Source organism: Corythoichthys intestinalis, chromosome 14 (assembly GCF_030265065.1).
Source record: "Corythoichthys intestinalis isolate RoL2023-P3 chromosome 14, ASM3026506v1, whole genome shotgun sequence".
NCBI lineage: Eukaryota > Metazoa > Chordata > Actinopteri > Syngnathiformes > Syngnathidae > Corythoichthys > Corythoichthys intestinalis.
This window is the reverse complement of record NC_080408.1, coordinates 36,971,105-36,991,613: the sequence shown is the minus strand read 5'-3', so window position 1 is coordinate 36,991,613 and position 20,509 is coordinate 36,971,105. Positions and strand designations below refer to the sequence as shown.

At 40.2% G+C, this 20,509-nt stretch overlaps 1 protein-coding gene across 3 annotated transcripts in view; it reads left to right on the top strand.

Moving 5' to 3' along the window:
* The first annotated feature begins 225 nt into the window (after positions 1 to 225).
* The window catches only part of LOC130930005 (adenylate cyclase type 1-like), a 63,075-nt gene continuing 42,791 nt past the window's right edge, over positions 226 to 20,509 (top strand). For all 3 annotated transcript variants that reach the window (XR_009066977.1, XM_057857665.1, XM_057857664.1), the window contains exons 1-3: positions 226 to 1,052; positions 11,953 to 12,102; positions 12,557 to 12,675. Coding sequence is in view for 2 of the 3 variants with exons in the window: in XM_057857665.1 (XP_057713648.1) it covers positions 447 to 1,052; positions 11,953 to 12,102; positions 12,557 to 12,675 (875 nt within the window). In the remaining variant the exon portion in view is untranslated. The remainder of the gene's footprint in view (positions 1,053 to 11,952; positions 12,103 to 12,556; positions 12,676 to 20,509) is intronic.

Below are 20,509 nucleotides of genomic sequence, written 5' to 3'. Positions count from 1 at the left end.
CTAAAAATTCAAATCTGCTCAGGGATACCATATGGAGGCATAGTGACTTTTTTCAGTCCACATGTTTAAGCGTGGATGATGCGAGCATGCAGGGAGCAAGCGATGTGGAGCAAATACAATTGTTGTAATGACGGAAAGGCGTGTAGGTGGCGGAGGAAGAGAGAGAGAGGGAAAGGGGACGATGTGTGGACAGTCCCATTATTCTCATCGTCTTGAGTCTTTACGTCGGCTGCACTGCGCACGCGTGATCCCAGCTGAGCCCCGGTAAGTTGCAAGTGGACGTCGCTCCTTTTTCCCATTTTCTTTTTTTGTAGGGGGTCTATATTTTTATTGGTGTATTGAGATGAAGCTCCCAGTGCCTCGTTGTGGATAAAGTGCGCTCTCGCCAGCAAACAGAAGAAGGAAGCAGAGCAACAACAACCAGAAACAGATTACATCTTCAGTTTATGAATGGCCCCGACATGGAGGACGCGCCGTTTGAGAAAGTCCGAAGCCGGCGGAAGAGAAGTCCGTGTCCGCCGGGCTTCCCCGTGAGCAGCATCGCCTGCGAGGACGAGTTCGACTGTAAGGAGCTGGAGTCTCTCTTCCAAAACTATAACCTGAAGCTGGAGCAGACGTCCACGCTCAAGGCTCTCGCCGTGCTTATCGTCATGTCGTCGGCACTGGCCGGCGCGGAGCTCCTCGGCGGCCCCGGTCACCTTACCATCTCCAAGGGCTCGCACCCGGTGCACTGCGTCGTCTTCACGTCGCTCTTCATCGTCACCAACGTCAAGTACCTGCAGGTGACCCAGTTGCAGCAGATCGTCAACCTGAGCCTGCTCTTCGGTTTCACCTTCGCCTTCTTGTGCTGTCCCTTCTCGCTGGGAGTCACCGGCTCTGAGCCTCAGACGTCGCCCGATCAGGGTGTGTGGCAGCTGGTCCTGGTCACCTTTGTCGCCTACGCGCTGCTGCCCGTCCGCACTTTGCTGGCTGTGCTCTTTGGGCTCATGGTGTCCGTCTCGCACCTCATTGTAACAGCCACTTCTGTCAGGACGCAGAAACTGTGGAGGACGGTGAGCACGCGCGCACACACGTTTACACAGGTAGCTACAGTTCATTCACAAACGTGCGCAGTACGGGTGCTCTCCCACAAACGCATACGCGATCTCGTACACTTAAGCAAAAACACACTGCACTCACATCACACTTAAACACGCACATTATCCAAATTTGTACAGGCACACTTATACATTTTATCATTTATAGAGCGAGTGACTGTTTTGGGTTAAAAAGATAAATAAATAAAAATAAATAAATAACACCATAAAGACTTGAAGTCCACAGTAACATATAGTGTAAGTGTGCCTACATAATGCGACAAAAAAAAATCAAGGAATTTCTATACGAAAAAAGTGTATAAAACAAGCGATTAATCAAGCTTGAAAGGTTTAATCGCTGATAGCACTAATATGTTTCTCTATACATTCATTCATTTTCACAGCTGTAGCCAAGCCCAGCTAACTACACACAGTTAAACCCTGAATTTGTTGCCAGCCAATCGCAGTCAACCATTCCCACACCCACTCATATCTAGGGACAATTTAAGGTGTTTGATCAACCTACCATGCATGTTTTTGGGATGTGGGGAAACCGGAGTACCCAGAGAAAACCCACACAGGCACCTGGGGAACATGCAAACTCCTCGCAGGAACCCTTGATCTCAGAACTGTGAGGCGGACGTGCTAACCACTCTGCCACTGTGCCGCCATCTATCTATCTATCTATCTATCTATCTATCTATCTATCTATCTATCTATCTATCTATCTATCTATCTATCTATCTATCTATCTATCTATCTATCTATCTATCTATCTATCTATCTATCTATCTATCTATCTATCTATCTATCTATCTATCTATCTATCTATCTATCCATCCATCCATCCATCCATCCATCCATCCATCCATCCATCCATCCATCCATCCATCCATCCATCCATCCATCCATCCATCCATCCATCCATCCATCCATCCATCCATCCATCCATCCATCCATCCATCCATCCATCCATCCATCCATCCATCCATCCATCCATCCATCCATCCATCCATCCATCCATCCATCCATCCATCCATCCATCCATCTATCTATCTATCTATCTATCTATCTATCTATCTATCTATCTATCTATCTATCTATCTATCTATCTATCTATCTATCTATCTATCTATCTATCTATCATTATATATCTCTATATGTAATGAATACATTTTAATTAATAAAATGATATATAAAAACTAAATAATATTAAAATGAGTAGACAACAAAAGGTTATGGCCCTCAATAAGACTCTAAAGTTGATTTTTGTTTTCCATTGTACTGCCATTGACAATGAGAGATGTCCAATTCATTTCAACTGTGAGGTCTGGCGGTGAATACGCCTCTTTCAATGCTATTGACGATGCTAGATATCCACTCCCATTTTGATTGGGTGTCATGTCTGCCAGCATCACCCTGTCAAAATGGATTGGACTTCAAAGGGTTAAACATCTACTGTCCACACACGTACACCCACCCCAACTCGTACACAAACAAGTACTGTACACTCACTTGCATGCATGCGCTCATGTACACTCCTAGACAACACAAACACAAGTTCTCACATGTTCACAAAAAGAACAACACAAATATACTCACACGTCACTCACACACGTAGTCTCACACACAGTACACACCCTCATATATCCACTTACTGCAGACCTGTATAAAGCCTTTCATTTTTTTAACGTCACCTTTCTTGGACTGTTGCTTCGTGTATGTACACTGTTTTTTCTGGCTTGAAGCAAACTCATTCATGTTAAATCCACAACTGGATACGAGCCCTTTCTTGTAAAAGGCCTTGGCTGTAGCCCCACTGCATGAAGTTATTTCACTTTGGGTGGTTGCTTAAGTGGCACCAGTTCTTACCTCCCTTACCTCAGAAGAGCAGCATTTGACCTCAGTTATTTAGGTGTGATCATTGTAGGTGTTGAGTCAATTTGAGCAATGCAAGTGATAGTTTGTCTTGGTGTACATTTTTTTTAATCTTATATGGTATGCAAGAGCAAATGCACGACATATATCACTCCTTGGACTTGGTTCATCTTGAAATGAAGTTGATTCATGCAACTAGTGAGAAGCTTGAACATAAGTGTCTTTCCAGGCTGCAGTTTGGATGTGAACTGCCTCCCACCGTCACATACTAGTATCTTTTGCTGGAAGATAATCCAAAGGTTCTTCCAATTCATGCCCTTAGCGGCCACATACAGAGGATGCATACTTACAGAGGAAACATCTGGCAAGTAAAGGCACTATCACTATTTAAAGACAACCGGAGTTGATGCAGGTTTGGTCCGTCATGTCAAGGGCCTGCTGAGGCATCTCGTTGGCCTGGGCAAACACTTCCCTCGGCAACTATGCCGTCATCAGCTGAACGTGTGATGAACTGATCAAATCTCAATTTGATTTTTGTTTGAGATGCGCTCATGGCAACTGGGTGTCAAGGAAGCAATGTTTTGTTGTTTGACTGGTGGCAAGTAAAGTAACTTCAGTACAAATACTTTGTACTTAAAGTAAAATTTTCTGTTCCTGCTGCTGCTGCTGGCAAGATGTCACTCCACAACTTCATTTCCAGCCATTCCCCCCCTGAGGCTGATTCATATCCCTCATGGTAACAAACACACTGTTTCTCCCCTCTGTCTCTCTATTTGTATGACTCACCAACGGCTAAGGTCTGCTGAAGTTCATTGTTTTGTCAAATCCTTCCCTGGGTTGTCGTTTCACCGTACTTTGCAAGGAAGGGACGCGACAAAAAGTGTTTTCTGTGATGTTATAGCTCAATGAGTCACAAGGAGCTGTCCTTTGTGCTGAACTAGCTCGCAAGTTGTGTGTCCCTCGCTGTCAGAAATAGGTTACAGCTGGAGTTCCTCAATAGACAAGCGCTCTATTAATGTAGGGCTGATTTGTGAACTTTAGACAGCTGTATTCTAAGTTGTACTGTTTTATGCTTAATAGGCATTTATCATAGCATGGAAGTAGCTCAAAAACAGTCCAAATAAACTGTAAGAACACCCAAGCAAATTCCCCATAATTATTTACAGTTGTTGTGTAATGGTGTCCATTAAAACAGAAGCGTTGTTGCGGCAATTTACAAAGTAAACACAAGCATTATTGTCTCACTCGTAATTCCTGCTTAGAATGGGTTCATAAAAACGTCTCAGTGAGCATCCTTGTGGACGGCAGTGATATAGATGTGCCAACTACAGTTATTGCAGTATACTTTGTGGAAAAACACATCCATTCACATTCACTGCGCATGTCTGTGGTACTGGAGGTTTATTTATTGTCAGACAAATCATCACTGACTAGCCCTAATATGACATTTTGACAAAATAACACAATAAATTAATGCATTGAGAATTTGTTTCTCATTATATGATAGTTTATTGACAAATGAATGGCCTGAAGATATATTGAGAATAAAATCCTTTGGCTGCACAAATCCTGGTCTATCGGAGTGACAACATGGATGTGGGGACCTTGTGTGGTCAATGTTGAAACTAGTCAACCAACCTTGGTTTAAAAAAAAAAAAAAAAAGGGACTGGGGGGAGGGAGGGGGGGTCAAGGTCGAAAGCAGCCAGGCTGGCGTGCTGTCAGCCACTGTGATGGATGTAGCACCTAACACGCCCTCTCATGCTTTAATGTTGTATTCCCCCAATGTATGTAAACATGCACTATGATGGGAGGGCATCGCACAGCTATATCCAATCAGCTTTTAGATACCTCAAATGAAGGGTGGTCGGGAAAAAAAATTATGATGTAATTCATTTGAATAATATACAGTATCGTAGTTATATTCTAATATGGATGTACAGTGTATCACAAAAGTGTGTACACCCCTTGCATTTCTGCAGATCTTTAAGTACCGTATTGGCCCGAATAAAAGACGGCCCTGATTATAAGACGACCCGCTCTTTTTCCAGACTCAAGTTTGAAAAAAGACTTTTTGAACACCAAATTAATTTTTATACAGAAAATAATTAAAGTACATCCGAAACAAACGATTATAACAATATATTTGAGAGAAAAAGCATGTTATTTTGCTTCATTCAAATCTTAATATCTGAAAATTTAAATATGTAAACTAAAGTGCAATCAAATTCGTAAATGAATGGCTTCTGGTTTTTGAAATGTAAATAAACCAATCTATTGTGATAAAACAACAAAATTGCAATAACTGCATTAACCATCAAAGTGAAGTCTAACTGTAACTGTAGTCTTGAAACAAATCTGAATAAGGAAAAACATTGCAATAAAATAATGCAAACTGGTTAAACTTGAGAGTAGTTGAGATCTGTCATGACAGAACATCACTTCAATGATATCTGGCACCATCTAGCGTCGTGAATGGGTATAATGTCTAGACCGCGAATATAAGAGGACCCCCTCTTTTTCAGTCTTATTTCAATGCAAAAACCACCATCTTATATTCGGGCCAATACGGTATATCTTTTCATGGGACAACACTGACAAAATGACACTTTGACACAATGAAAAGGAGTCTGTGTGCAGCTTATATAACAGAGTTAATTTATTTTCCCCTCAAATAACTCAAAATATAGCCATTAATATCTAAACCTCTGGCAACAAAGTGAGTACACCCCTTAATAACTACGTACATCCCTAAATGTCCAAATTGAGTACTACTTGTCATTTCCCTCCAAAATGTCATGTGACTCGTTACAGGAATGCTGCCAGCATTGTTGCAGAGATTGAAGAGGTGGGGGGTCAGCCTGTTAGTGCTCAGACCATACGTCGCACTCTACATCAAATTGGTGTGCATGGCTGTCACCCCAGGAGGAAGCCTCTTCTGAAGACGGTACACAAAAAAACCTGCCCGTCTCATCAGACCATAGGACATGGTTCCAGTAATCCATGTGCTTTGTTGACATGTCTTAAGTAAATTGTTTTCGGGCTTTCTTGTGTACGGTCTTCAGAAGAGGCAGCAACTTCCGTTTTACACTTTCTTTATTCAAAACAGCAGTATATCTGGAGTAACATTATTCATCAAAATCCCTCAAAAAAGGCAAATTGGAAATACCGCATCCATCTGCCATCATCATAACATGGGAGGACAACATGTTCATGAATGCAGATGTGGAACCAAGCCCGTGCCACCACAAAAACCGGGTGTTTATGTAGCCATGTTGCCGCTAGTGTTATGGAAGGTATGTTCTTCCTATCCCTGCATTGTATGTGTCTGGTGCTCAAAAAATACTAAAGCTAAAATCTTGTGCATGAAACGACTTGACGATTGTAATTATGATGATGTTTAATTTCATTTACTACAACTACTTTGGCTGCAACACATGCAATCTGCTGCTACCCTGTTGCTAATCAGTACATGTAGGATAGCACAATTATGTAAATGCATAATTCAATTCAATTCAATTTTATTTGTATAGCCCTGAATCACAACAAGGTTGTCTCGAAGGGTTTTGCAGAGGCAATATGATACACAATCAGAAACGGCAAATGAAGCAACAAAGATGAATAAATAAAGTTCAAGTCCTGGGTATCCCCTATCCTTAGACCCTCCATGTCGGCAAGGAAAAACTCCAAAAACGCCAGAGTCTTTGGGAGAAAATGAGAAACCTTGGGGAGTACCACAGTCAGGAGAGATCCACTCCCAGGACGGATAGACAGGAAGCCCCAGGACTGCTAATGGGAATTAGCAGGCGAAGTTACAGTCCGTAAAGATGCAGTGGAGTAAAGGAACAAGAAGAGGTCCATCTAGCCAGATGAGACGGGGGTAGCAACGAGGAGGTCCATCCAGCCAGGGGTCCGGACAGTCAGGAGGCTGCAGCTGAAAAATAGCCCTTTCCCAGAGGGGAGGAGGGAAAGAGGACACCAGGTGACTAGTGATGAAGAGACTAGACAACTAGATATTAGCATTGGAAAATAGAAATAAAGTAAGACAAGTGGTAGGTAGAGTGAGAGAAAGGAGCTAGAGCTCAGTGGCTGTACTTCCCCCAGCATTATAGCTTCTAGTGCAGCTTAGACTAAACTGTGAGTCTACTCCGACTTCAACTAGCCTGACCATAAACTTTGTCGAATAGGAACGTTTTTAATCTAATCTTAAATGTGCAGACTGTCTCGGCTTCTTTAATATTAGCTGGAAGCTGATTCCATAAAACAGGGGCTTTGTGGCTAAAGGCTCTAGCTCCAACAGTACTTTTAGAAACCCTGGGAACTACCAGTAGACCTGCATTCTGAGAGCGGAGTGTTCTGTTGTTGCGGTATGGAACGAGAGCATCAGTGAGATAAGATGGCCCCAACCCATTAATGGTCTTAAATGTAAGAAGGAGGATTTTAAATTTAATTCTAAACTCGACTGGAAGCCAGTGAAGGGCCTGGAGCACAGGGGTGATGTGCTCTCTTCTATTGGTTCCTGTTAAAAGTCTTGCTGCTGCATTTTGGACTAGCTGAAGACCTTTTAGAGAACTTTTAGGACAAGCTGCAAGTAGGGAGTTACAGTAATCCAATCTCGATGTAACGAACGTGTGAATTAATTTTTCTGCATAGCTTTTAGATAAAATTGTTCTAATTTTGACTATGTTGCGCAGGTGAAAGAAGGCCGTTCTGCAAGTTTGTTTAATGTGAGCTTTGAACGATAAGTCAGGGTCGAATAAAACTCCTAGGTTTTTAACTGTGGTGCTCGAGGCTACACTTACATTGTCCAGAGTGACTATCTGGGCAGCTAAAGAGTCACACTTTTTGGGCCTATTATAAGGACTTCTGTCTTTTCAGGGTTAAGTAGAAGATAGTTAGTGCTCATCCAGGTATTTATATCTCGGACGCAGGTGCTTAGTTTGTCCACTTGCCTGATCTGCTCAGGTTTAATTGATAAATGCAGTTGTGTGTCATCAGCGTAGCAATGAAAGTTAATGCTATGTTTTCTGATAATATTAGCTAGAGGAAGCATATACAGCGTAAACAAGATGGGCCCGAGGACCGATCCTTGCTGCACACCATAACTAACTCTAGAGTACGGTGATGATTGCTGGTTTACATTGACATACTGGTACCTATTAGATACAGTAAATATGATTTAAACCAGCAGAGGGCTGCTCCTCTAATGCCTATGTCACATTCTAGTCTCTGCAATAAGATATTACGGTCGATTGTGTCAAAGGCTGCACTCGGGTCCAACAGAACCAGGATCGAGACTAATCCAACGTCAGCGGCTCGTAACAAGTCATTAGTTACTTTGACTAATGCAGTTTCAGTGCTATGATGAGCTCAAAAGCCAGACTGGAAATGTTCAAATAAACTATTGTCCTGTAAATGCAAGTGCTACAAGTTTTATGTTCATTTGTTTACAGGTGGAAAACGCTGTTAGGCAAGGGAAGACAAATCGATGTGCCTCACAACAACACTTACTGTACGTCTATGGACTTATATCAAGACTACGTGCGTTCTACTTTAGTGATGGAAGGCTCGACTTATGCGCCACCTAGTTAATATTTTTTCTAATAATTTTATAAATCGTGATTTATTGACCTGTTTTGCCATTGCGCCAATCATTTTAAATAAAACAAGAAATGGAATCATGTTGTCCAAATGTTTTATTGCAATCAATATCTGCAATAAAAATGAATGACATTCTATTTTTGTTTATACTGGACTGTCTCAGAAAATTAGAATACACAATATTCTAATTTTCTGAGACAGTCCTGTATATTGTTCTATGTAAAGGACGTCAGCCAAGGTCGGCCCCCCACATTTTTACCACGCCAAACCTGGTCCCCTTTGCAAAAAGTTTGGACACCCCTGCTTTAAATGGTGGATTAATGTACAGGACTGTCTCAGAAAATTAGAATATTGTGTATTCTAATTTTCTGAGACAGTCCAGTATGTACATACCTTGTAGTATTTCCTTGTAACAACAAAATCCATATCAGCCCTTCTGCATTCGACAACTGTAATATTATTTGTAATTTCACCTCCTTTTGGTCACTCAAGTGGCCGATGTATCAATCTACACCTCACGTTAACACAGGCTGCAAAGGTTGTTATAATTTTGTCCACGAATGATCAACAAAGTAATTAGAACAAACACAATGTTTTAGATAGAGCCTTAGGTTTAAAGCACATCCTTAATTTATTGTCTGCAGCTGGTTTCGATTTAAGGTGTATGGTGAGATAGATCTACACTGGCGCTTTCAAGCTGGACGCTGTTCAAAACATTCTACTTCCAACCAGGGCCGGAGTGGGACTCATTTTCGGCCCTGGAATTTCATGCCTCAGACCGGCCCACTCATTTAAAATTATGTCATTATGCATACACGTGTTCAGTGTTCTCTAAAGCCGTGTACTGTAATTCTGTGTATTCCAATTCAGTGCAGGTAATGGTTGTTTAACAAGGTGGCTTTATTTTAACAAGTGCAACACAACATATTTTGAACAAATTTAAAAATGGATTTAAAAAAAAAACTATATTAAATGATACATTTGAAAAATAAATTAGGGCTGTCAAACGATTACAATTTTTGATCGAGTTAATTACAGCTTAAAAATTAATCGTAATTAGTCGCAATTCAAATCATCTATAAAATATGCCATATTTTTCTGTAAATTATTGTTGGAATGGAAAGATAAGACACAAGATGGATACATACATCCAACATACGGTACATAAGGACTGTATTTGTTTATTATAACAATAAATCAACAAGATGGCATTAACATTATTAACATTCTGTTAAAGCGCTCCATGGATAGAAAGACTTGTAGTTCTTCAAAGATAAATGTTAGTACCGCTTATAGAAATTTTATATTAAAACCCCTTTGAATGTTTTCGTTTTAATAAAATTTGTAAAATTTTCAATCAAAAAATAAACTATTAGCCCGCCATTGTTGATGTCAATAATTACTTACACAATGCTCATGGGTGCTGAAGCCTATAAAATCAGTCGCACCCAAGCGCCAGCGGAGGGCGGCAAAACTCCATAAAACACAATAAGTGGGCATGTCATTGTACTGTCATTTAAATCTGTCTGAGCAGGGCATGTGCGTTAATTGCGTCAAATATTTTAACGTGATTCATTAAAAAAATTAATTACCGCCCTAAAATAAATGAATAAATAAGACCTTTTCTGCAACATCAACTATGAACAAAATGAGTGCTTACAGATAAAACAAACATAGCAACATAACAATATGAAAAATAAAGAATACGTATTGCACATTGTAACAACTTCTAATGATACTATTATCCATTTTCCATTTCCACTTTAAAAACGCCACGTAATTGATTATATTAATTCTAATGTTCACTCGCTGAACGACATGGCACTCCTACCTTCCAGCTCTGCACCTGTGGTGTGTTCATTATGGCTAATGCTTGCTGCTACATATCCCTTGTGAGGTGCTACAAGAAGCCAAAGTTTCCACAATTACATATTGTCGTATCACACGGTGCAAGTTGCATTTTATTCGCCATCTGGCCTTACCACTTTCGTTGTAATCCTCTGTAGTTTGAGGCAGCAAGGTCGTTGCATGAAAAAAATTAGCTATTTTCGCGCATTTTGCCGATTCTTTCACGAGTGCTTTTCTCTTTTTAATTCTTATTTTTCAGCGCCACCCTTGCTCTTTTTATCCATCCGAGCACCGAGATAGCAGCTAATTTGGCTCAATACAGACTACAATTAGGGGGCGGAGCTGCATGCTGTATTTTTCGTCTGCACACGTGAGGATGAGTCTGGAAAAAAATAATACTGTTTTTTTTTTTAAGACGGCCCACAGGGACAGCGGTAACAGAATGTAAGTTATACTCAGTGACACTGTCATAAATAAATACCAAACAAAAAATTATAACAGTGTAATTTTTTTTTTTTTTTTAATAAAACCCGGACCGGCCCTTCTGGCCGGCCGGCCCTTCTGGAATCGTCCAGAAGCTCCCGATTAGTCACTCCGGGCCTGCTTCCAACCATATATATAGGCGCTTCCAGGAGTTCATCCACAGCACAGAATACCTCGGAGTCTCATCTTCGTCATGCTGAATCCATTTTTAGAGCTTCCGTGGGTTCCTCTAGTTTGATTTGGCAGTTTTAACTTTGTCAACACACTGCTTGCTTCAAATGCACCTCATGTTGTTCTGTCTAAACCGGAAGTTCGGAGCAGAAATTATCAAAGTTGGTGCCGCCCATGTTTCATTCAGGAAACTTTTCTATACTGTACACGCCAAACTGCAATATTTGAGTTTAGCCAGTAGCCCTTCATGCAACCTTTAAATTGAGCTAATCAATGTCAGTTTATCAGTGTGACTGTCCATTGTTTTCCACTTTTCAAAAAGTAAACTAGAAAACACCCAAACTGATTCCATCAAAAAGGAAAATTTTAGAGAATTTGTCAGGTTAGACATTGATAAAAATCCACCAAATACAACCAGCAAATGAATTATTGCTTTAATTTGACACTCCTATCATATATGTATATATGTTTAATTGTTCGGTATTATTTGTTCCAAATCCAATTAGCATGATTTCCATGGATAAATCGAGATTAATTGCAAATTACTTTTCACCTTTTGTGTTATTTGTGCATTTAACGGATATTTCTACATGTTTTTTCACTAATATCTAGTAGAAAAATATACATAGCTATGCAAATGTTTTTTTTTTTTATTACTTACTTTTTTCACATTTTTAACATTTGTTTTAACAAATCAATATTTCTACACATTTATGTGCGTCTAACATTTAATGGACAAATATGCACATCTAATACAAATATTTTTTTGCTTCTTTTTAAATCTGACGCTTTTATTTCATACCTTATATTGAAGCTAATGCGTGTAAAAATGTGCAGTTTCCTGATGATTTACTTTGAATTAAAGTAAAATTTGTTTGTCTGCTTATCTATTGGCAGCTGGTGGCTAACACGGTGCTTTTCACCAGCGTCAACCTGTCAGGCCTGTTTGTGCGCATCCTGACTGAGCGAGCGCAGAGGAAGGCCTTCCTACAGGCACGAGACTGCATAGAAGAGCGACTCCGGATGGAGGACGAGAATGAAAAGCAGGTTCATGTCACCCTAAAAGCACTTGGAGTACAGTAGAAGATACCTAAGTATATTTGTACGTACCGTATATACTGTGACACCAGGCAATTACATGACAGTCTACCTAAATACTGTAAATGCTAAAACTTTGTACTAAAATGAATGTGAAGAGGAGCAAGAATCGTCAGCAGTATTCTAGTATGTAGTCAAAATCAATTTGTATCAATATTTGAACAACATAAAAGCAGCAATTCAGAAATATAAACTCATTGGCTGCAATTGACAGAGATAGAGGTAACAATTTTAGCTGGGAATGATCACTGCCAGGCGTCCTAGTTAAATAGATTAAGAAGTCTATCGGCGTCAATGACAGTGTATTAGTTACAGTCATCAACAATTTAATAACAACTTTGTTAGTAAAATCCTGACATTTCCCGGGTTTTTGTGTTTTTCCCACATGCAAACGTGCACTTAGGAGCGCCTGCTCATGAGTTTGTTGCCCAGGAACGTAGCCATGGAGATGAAGGAGGATTTCCTGAAGCCTCCAGAAAGGATCTTTCACAAAATCTACATCCAGCGTCACGACAATGTCAGGTAAAGGACTTGACAAGCTTGATGGGCCCTTGCTGCTTTTTAATAGGCAAAAGTTGTGTTCTAGTCCCAGTTTTTACCTGGTCAGCAAGGAATGAATAAACCACTTCTGGTTGTTAGTCATCATTAGTACTCAGAGAATCAGATCCACCCCTACAGTTTTGAAGTGATAAACTGAGAGAAGAGTCAACCCACAACTTCTACTTCTGTACTATCATACATTTATATCACAGTGACATCTGACCCGTTTCAGCCCTCCAAAGAAATTCACTACAGACCCAGCAAACTCTTAAATTGGGAGATATCTGCCTGCCAGCATAAACGCTGTCTAAGTGCATTTAAAGATTTGTCGTTTTGGATCATTAAACAGAACCAATCTGACGTCTGCAGACATACAGTAAAAGACCTAATTAGGGACTTGCTAGGAATAGGATAATAGGCCACTAGTGTGCAACGTCAGGGTCATCAAAACCCAGCTGCACCCTGGAGGAAAAAAGGGTTTGTGAGGTTTTGGAGAAAGAGAAACTTAAAAGACAATAAAGCCGATTTGTGTGGGAGTCATTCCAGCAAATGATGTTCCAGTGGAAGGCAACTAATGATTGTTATGTTTCTCAGGAAGTGAAACTCCAGAGAAATATCTCTATTTTGTTGATCAATATAGTGTACTATCTCTTACAAAATACAAGCTATCATAGATCAAGATTTCCAATTATATTAAAATTGGTGAGGAAAAATGAGCAAGTTAGAGGTCTTTACTTTGCACTAATATAATAGCAATATGGCCCATGAAGTCAGATCCGGAGTACCTTTGATTTGTATTACACTCACTGACCAAAACTAGCCCTATTTTTACGACGTCTTTGTTATTACTTGTCGTATAATAATGCTCATGGTATCATTGGGTTCATGCTTTCATGTATTCTAATTAAACCCATTGCATTCGGTAAATAGTTTTAGTTAATATGCAAATGTAATTGCATTTGAATTTTTAAAAGAATGTATAAAAAAAGGTGGGGGGACTACCAGAAAGTGAATCCATATAAATTCTGACTTACAATATATATTTATCTTATCTTAGAAAATGTAAGTTATTAAAAATTTGATAATTTCCTAAAACCCAAAAATGAAAAAATTCCATCATTATTAAAATATCACATTGATTTGTATATTTTGATTGTCTTGCATACCTTCAAGGGAATCTTCATCCTTGCGCAATACAAATAACAGTACAGTGGTACCTCTACATATGAATTTAAGTCATTCCAGGACCTGGTTTGTAAGTTGAAATGGTCGTATGTCGAGCGGGATTTTCACATAAGAATACATTATAATTTGATTAATTTGTTCCACAGCCCAAAAACCTACACTAAATCCATAATAAATACTGCAGGTACAATTACTAATAGCAATTACACATACAGTGGGGAGAACAAGTATTTGATACACTGTCAATGGGTTCCCATTGACAGTGTATCAAATACTTGTTCTCCCCACTGTAGCAAAACAAATGAATAATAAATACAAATCGGAATAATAAGAGGAACCTGGAAGTTGATGACATTGTGTTGGACATTGATGAACAGTTACCTAGAGGTGAATGGAGACTTGCCAGAGTCCTAGAAACTTTCAACGGCAAGGATGGACTTGTACGGAAAGTGAAAATATCCTTTGGTGGTAAAAAACTGAATTACAAAGCTACGGTGGCCGAGAGGTGTCAGGCGAAATGCAAAATCCAAACACTTTGCAAATAGAAAAAAAGCACGAAACCCAATTGCAAACGGTTTGCAAAAGAAAACAGCACGAATGCAAGCTGCCACAACACGATCCCCAATTCCTAAAGTCCGATTACAAATTGGCAAACGCATGAACCCCAATTGCCAAAACACGACAGCAACTGGCTCACAGCACGAATGCAAAAGGCTCGCAAGACGAATGCAAAGACCCGCAGCACAATAGCAAAAACCCGCAGCACAACAGCAAAATCCTGCAGCACGACGGCAAGAGGATGATCCGGAAGTAAAAAAAAGAAAGAAAGAAAAAAAAAGGACGACACTTTGTATATTGCTATACAGTGGGGAGAACAAGTATTTGATACACTGCCAATGGGAAAACCCATTGACAGTGTATCAAATACTTGTTCTCTCCACTGTATGTGCTTTGTGACCATCTCTGCGGACCTCTGTGAAGTTGACCCCCCTGCCCCCCTAACAGACGCAAATTTATATAAAAATAATGTCAATCGTTTGTGCTGCTTTCGTTTGAGATATTTAAAATTATTTTATAGGTAAATCTGAGATCAGCTAAGTTTTGTATATACAGTATTTTGCTTTTATTGAGACATTAATTTTGAGTGGTGACGTCACTCACAGTTTTTCCTTAATTTAGCTCCCGCTGCTAATGGAGCATACCAACTCTCTCAATAACAGAGGGGTGTCCTAACAACTAGCACGAATTTAGCACAAACAAATGGCACCACTTCGGGACCATTTTGCAATAAATGAGAAGCTTAGAGTTACATCATCACTTGAAATTAATATCTCAAGCCCCCCAATTTACTGCAAAATGGACCCGAATTTGTTTGTGTTATGATCGTGCTAGTTGCTGGGACACTCCTCTGTTATTGATCGATTTGGTACGCTCTATTAGCCGCGTGACCTAAGCTAAGGAAAAGCCACGAGTGACGTCACCACTCGAAATTAATATCTCAAAAAAGCATAACACTGTATCTACCAAACCGTTGCAGCACAAACCAGCACAAACGATTGACACAATTCTTAATCAAAATGGGGGCTAGCTGACCTCAGATTTACCTATAAAAGAATTGTAAATATCTCTAAAACGAAAGCGGCACAAACAAAACTTTTACAGTACAAACGATTGACATCGTTTTTATATGAATTTGCGTCTGATGGGGGGGCGGGGGCAACTTCACGGAGGTCCGTAGAGATGGTCACAAAGCACACAGAGCAGTATACAAAGTGTCTTGACTGTCGTCCTTTTTTGTTTTAATTTTTATTTTTTTTCCTAGGTCATCCTCTTGCCGTTGTGCTGTGGGATTTTGCTGTTGTGCTGCGGGTTTTTGCATTTGTCTTGCGAGCCTTTTGCATATGTGCTGCGAGCCATTTGCTGTCGTGTTGTGGCAATGGGGGTTAGTGCTTTTGCTAATTTGCAATCGCGCTTTAGGAATTGGGGATCATGTTGTGGCACTTTGCATTCATGCTTTTTTGTTTTGCAAAGCGTTTGCAATTGGGGTTCGTGCTTTTTTCTATTTGCAAAGTGTTTGGACCTTGCATTTTGCCTGACACCTCTCGACCACCGTACAACGCACTAGTAAGCCTTCAGTTGTAGAGCGTCCTGTTCAAAAGCCAATTCTTGTGCTGGAATGTTCAAAAGCTAACTAAATTGTGGTTATTTCATTGTTGAAAATTATACATTTGTTTGATGTTACTAGTGTGCATACTGTAATTTTGAAGGGAGTGTAAATAACCAAAGCCTAATTTTTCTGCCAACCGAATGTATTTTATTTTGTAAAATCGTCACGATTTCCGGTTACGCTTCTATATGGGTATATTTCCTGTTTCAAGGGTAGGATGTCTGGGCTCTCCCTTAGAGATAAGGTGAGAAGCTCGGTCATCCGTGAGGGGCTCAGAGTAGAGCCGCTGCTCCTCCGCATCGAGAGGAGCCAGATGAGGTGGCTCGGGCATCTGATTGGTATGCCTCTGGGGCGCCTCCCTGGTGAGGTGTTCCGGGTACGTCCCATGGGGAGGAGGCTGCGGGACCGACCCGGGACATGCTGGGGAGACTTATGTTTCCCGGCTGGCCTGGGAACGCCTTGGGATCCCCCAAGAAGAGCTAGCTGAAGTGGCTGGTGAGAGGGAAGTCTGGGCTTCCCGTCTGAAGCTGCTGCCCCCGCGCACCGGCCTCGGATAAGCGGGAGAAAATGGATCGATGGAATAACATCAATAATAACAATAAATGGATTTAGAAAAAAACAAAAAAAACTTTTATTTTTAACTTATAGAGACTGGCGAACTGAGGTCGGAGGAGACGGCAGGAGTGTGTGGATACGGTGAGCCGTGTTCTGTCTAATTTAACAAATGCATTAAATACGAAACATGTAAAACAAATTAATTATGAAAAATAAGAAATAAAAAAGCGTTTTTATTGCCACCTTAACTTACTGTGGAACGGAGGTCGGAGGAGACAGCGGGGACCGGTGAGCTGCCTTGCCTAACCAGTTCACTCATGCGCACACCACGCTCATATTTTTCTAGCATTTCCTTTTCCATTTCATTGCTAAGCATCACCTTTTTCTTTTTTTTCACCACCTGCACTAACCTTCTTGGGACCCATGTTGATTTCTCTCTCAAGAAACTCCGCCATGCGTCAGTTTGCAGGAAAAAAATGAAATTACGACACTATCATAAATCGTTGTATTTCGAGCATATGTCGAGATAAATGACAAGTCAAACGTCGGCTGTCAAATGGATCGTATGTCGAGGCGCTCGTATGTCGAGGTACCACTGTAGAATGAAGAATGAAATGAAAAAGAATAAATACAAAAATGAAAAATAAAATATAGTGCCTTTGTAAAGGGATACTTAAATTCCACACTTACTTGATAAACCATAGACTACAAATGAACAACAAACTACCTACAAATGTACTGTTATACAGTGATTCTAATTTTATTTGTACAATACAGTGCATCAGATTTTGTCCCCTTTATTTCATTAGGTTAGCACAGACAGTGGTTTCCCTGAGTGCTCTCATGGTCAGAGCGGCAAGGAGTATGTTGAAAATGAAAGTTAGCTTTTCCACGGGATTGAGGAGCTACAAGAGATTAATTGTAATAGAGATAACCAGATTCTTGTTGCGTAATGTTGTGTGTCTAAATATAGCTTCCATTTTAAAGGCGTTTCCTGATTGCTTTTGTGGCTCGGACCCCTCCCTCCAGATATTGTGCTCCCCCGCTCTGAGAGGCAATCAGATTGGACGCAGAATGGGATTCATGTAATTCGGGTGGACTTTAATTAGAAAGGAGACACAGCATGCAGCTCAGTTTACGCTGAGCTTTTCTTTATTATGTTTAGCCAAGGTGGGCACCGTTTCCATCTGATTACAGTCCAGCAAAGCGGATATTGTTGTGATCAGCTGCTAAAAAAATGTGATTAAACTCTAGCAAAGGTTACCTCTGTTTTCCAATAAGGTCTTATACTGGACTGTCTCAGAAAATTAGAATACACAATATTCTAATTTTCTGAGACAGTCCTGTACATTAATCCACCATTTAAAGCAGGGGTGTCCAAACTTTTTGCAAAGGGGACCAGGTTTGGCGTGGTAAAAATGTGGGGGGCCGACCTTGGCTGACGTCCTTTACATAGAACAATATACAGGACTGTCTCAGAAAATTAGAATATTGTGTATTCTAATTTTCTGAGACAGTCCAGTATATGAAAAAGACATACTGTATATCTGTATTTTGTATTTTTTTTCATGATTTCGATCAGTTCCAACGTGAGTTAACATCATACAGCACAGTACACTTTTGTCATTTTGTTTTTATCTTGCAGAATTTAGGGAAAGTTGAAATTTTGAGTTCAACCATGTCAGTTGCATCCTAAAAATTCCAAATTTGACACACTTGACTTTCACAGCCAATATCTCTTCTATCTTCACATATCACAAGTTCACACTGGTGCTATATGCAGATTTCACACCTCCATGTTTCACACAGGTTTTAAATATCTTTAAAGTTATGCAGAGGCGAAATGTGCAAGGAAAAAAAAAAAGAAACTAAAACGTTTCTTGGCTGTACTTTTTGTCGGACAATGCTGAAACAATTCTCCTTTGAGAAACATCCTTAGGAACAAATATAAGCTGTGCTTAATGCTCTTATTGTGTGTTGTGTACTCCAGATGACCAGCAAAGCACACAACACACCTAATAATATCTCCATTGTCCTGTCATAGGCTGATCTGTGAGAGGTTTAGATTTCTTGAAAATACAAAGATGGAAGTGGTAGCATAAGAAATACAGCAGAACGTCCTATTTTGAGTGTGTGTTCCCCGCTTCAATAATTCCTTACTGCTGATAATGCCTGGATGAAAATACTCACATTTTTAAGTGGGAAAAAAAAGAGCTTCATTTGGCTGCGAGTCCTAAGTGGGCCCTGCGACAGGATCTATTGTGTTATCTTGAGAGATTAGATAACTGGACATGTGTTGTGTGGGCTGCCTATTCAAAATCAATTTGGGTTTTCTCCAGTTCTTTGCTCTATTATTGGTTGCTGTATGTACCCACAATGCAGTTAAGTGTCGCATCAGGCACACTGTTTGCAGATTTGCACTAATGCAACATTCAGCGTTCTAAATATTTGTCCATCACAGATGGTGGCCAATTCATGTGTCGGCATGAATTCAGTTGCTGTCTTCCTTATCGGGAGCATCTTTTAGACGACGGCATGTTGATAACTTTAGATCACTCAAAGACTGACAGAAAAAACTTCTTTCACACAAAATGACAACGGCAGTTAAGTGTTTGTGGTGAATGGACCAAAATAATTTTCTACGTTTTTTTTCATCCTTAAGTATGAGTAGCCGCTCCTTTCTGTCCATACTTTCTTGTGTCTTATGTCTTGTATCTTATCTTACCCTATTGTGTGTATTCATGCTATAAAGCTAAATAACTAATAAAGCAATCAACACTTTTTTTTTTTTTTGAGTTACTGTAAATATATTTGCTAGGTGCAGTGCTGGCCAAAGGTATCGGAACCCCTGGAATTCTGTCAGATAATGTTCAATTTCTCCCAGAAAATGATTGCAATTCCCAATGCTTTGGTAGTAATATCTTCATTTATTTTGCTTCCAAAGAAAAAAACACAAAAAAGAATGAAAAAGAAAATGAAATCATTATCATTTTACACAAAACTCCAAAAATGGGCCGGACAAAAGTTTGAAATTTGAAGGGTGCCTTCTCCAAACTGCCATTTTTAGATCTCCCCACAGGTATTCTATGGGATTCAGGTCTGGACTTGCTGGCCAATTTAGAAGTCTTCAGTGCTTTCTCTCAAACCATTTTCTAGTGCTTTGTGAAGTGTGTTTTAGGTCATTGTCCTGCTGGAAGACCCATGACCTCTGAGGGAGACATCTTTATCACACTGGGCCCTACATTATGCTGCAAAATTTGTTGGGAGTCTTCAGACTTCATAATGCCATGCACACGGTCAAGCAGTCCAGTGCCAGAGGTAGCAAAGCAACCCCAAAACATCAGGGAACCTCCATCATGTTTGACTTTGGGTACTGTGTTCTTTTTTTTGAAGGCCTCGCTTTTTTCCTGTAAACTCTATGTTGATGCCTTTTCCCAAAAAGCTCTACTTTTGTCTCATCTGACCAAGAACATTCTTCCAAAACGTTTTTGACTTTCTCAGGTAGGTTTTGGCAAACTCCAGCCTTGCTTTTTTATGTCTCTGGATCAAAAGTGGGGTCTTCCTGGGTATCCTACCATAGAGTCCCTTTTCATTCAGACGCCGACGGATAGTGCGGGTTGACACTGTTGTACCCTCGGACTGCAGGACAGCTTAAACTTGTTTGGATGTTCGTCGAGGTTCTTTATCCACCAGCCGCTGAAATCTCTTGTCAATATTTCTTTTCTGTCCACATCTAGGGAGGTTAGCCACAGTGTCAAGGGCTTTACACTTACTGATGACACTGTGCACGGTAGACACATTCAGGTCTTTGGGGATGGAGCTTGCCCATGCTTCCTCACAATTTTGCTTCTCAAGTCCTCAGACAGTTCTTTGGTTTTCTTTCTTATCACCATGTACAATGTGGTACAC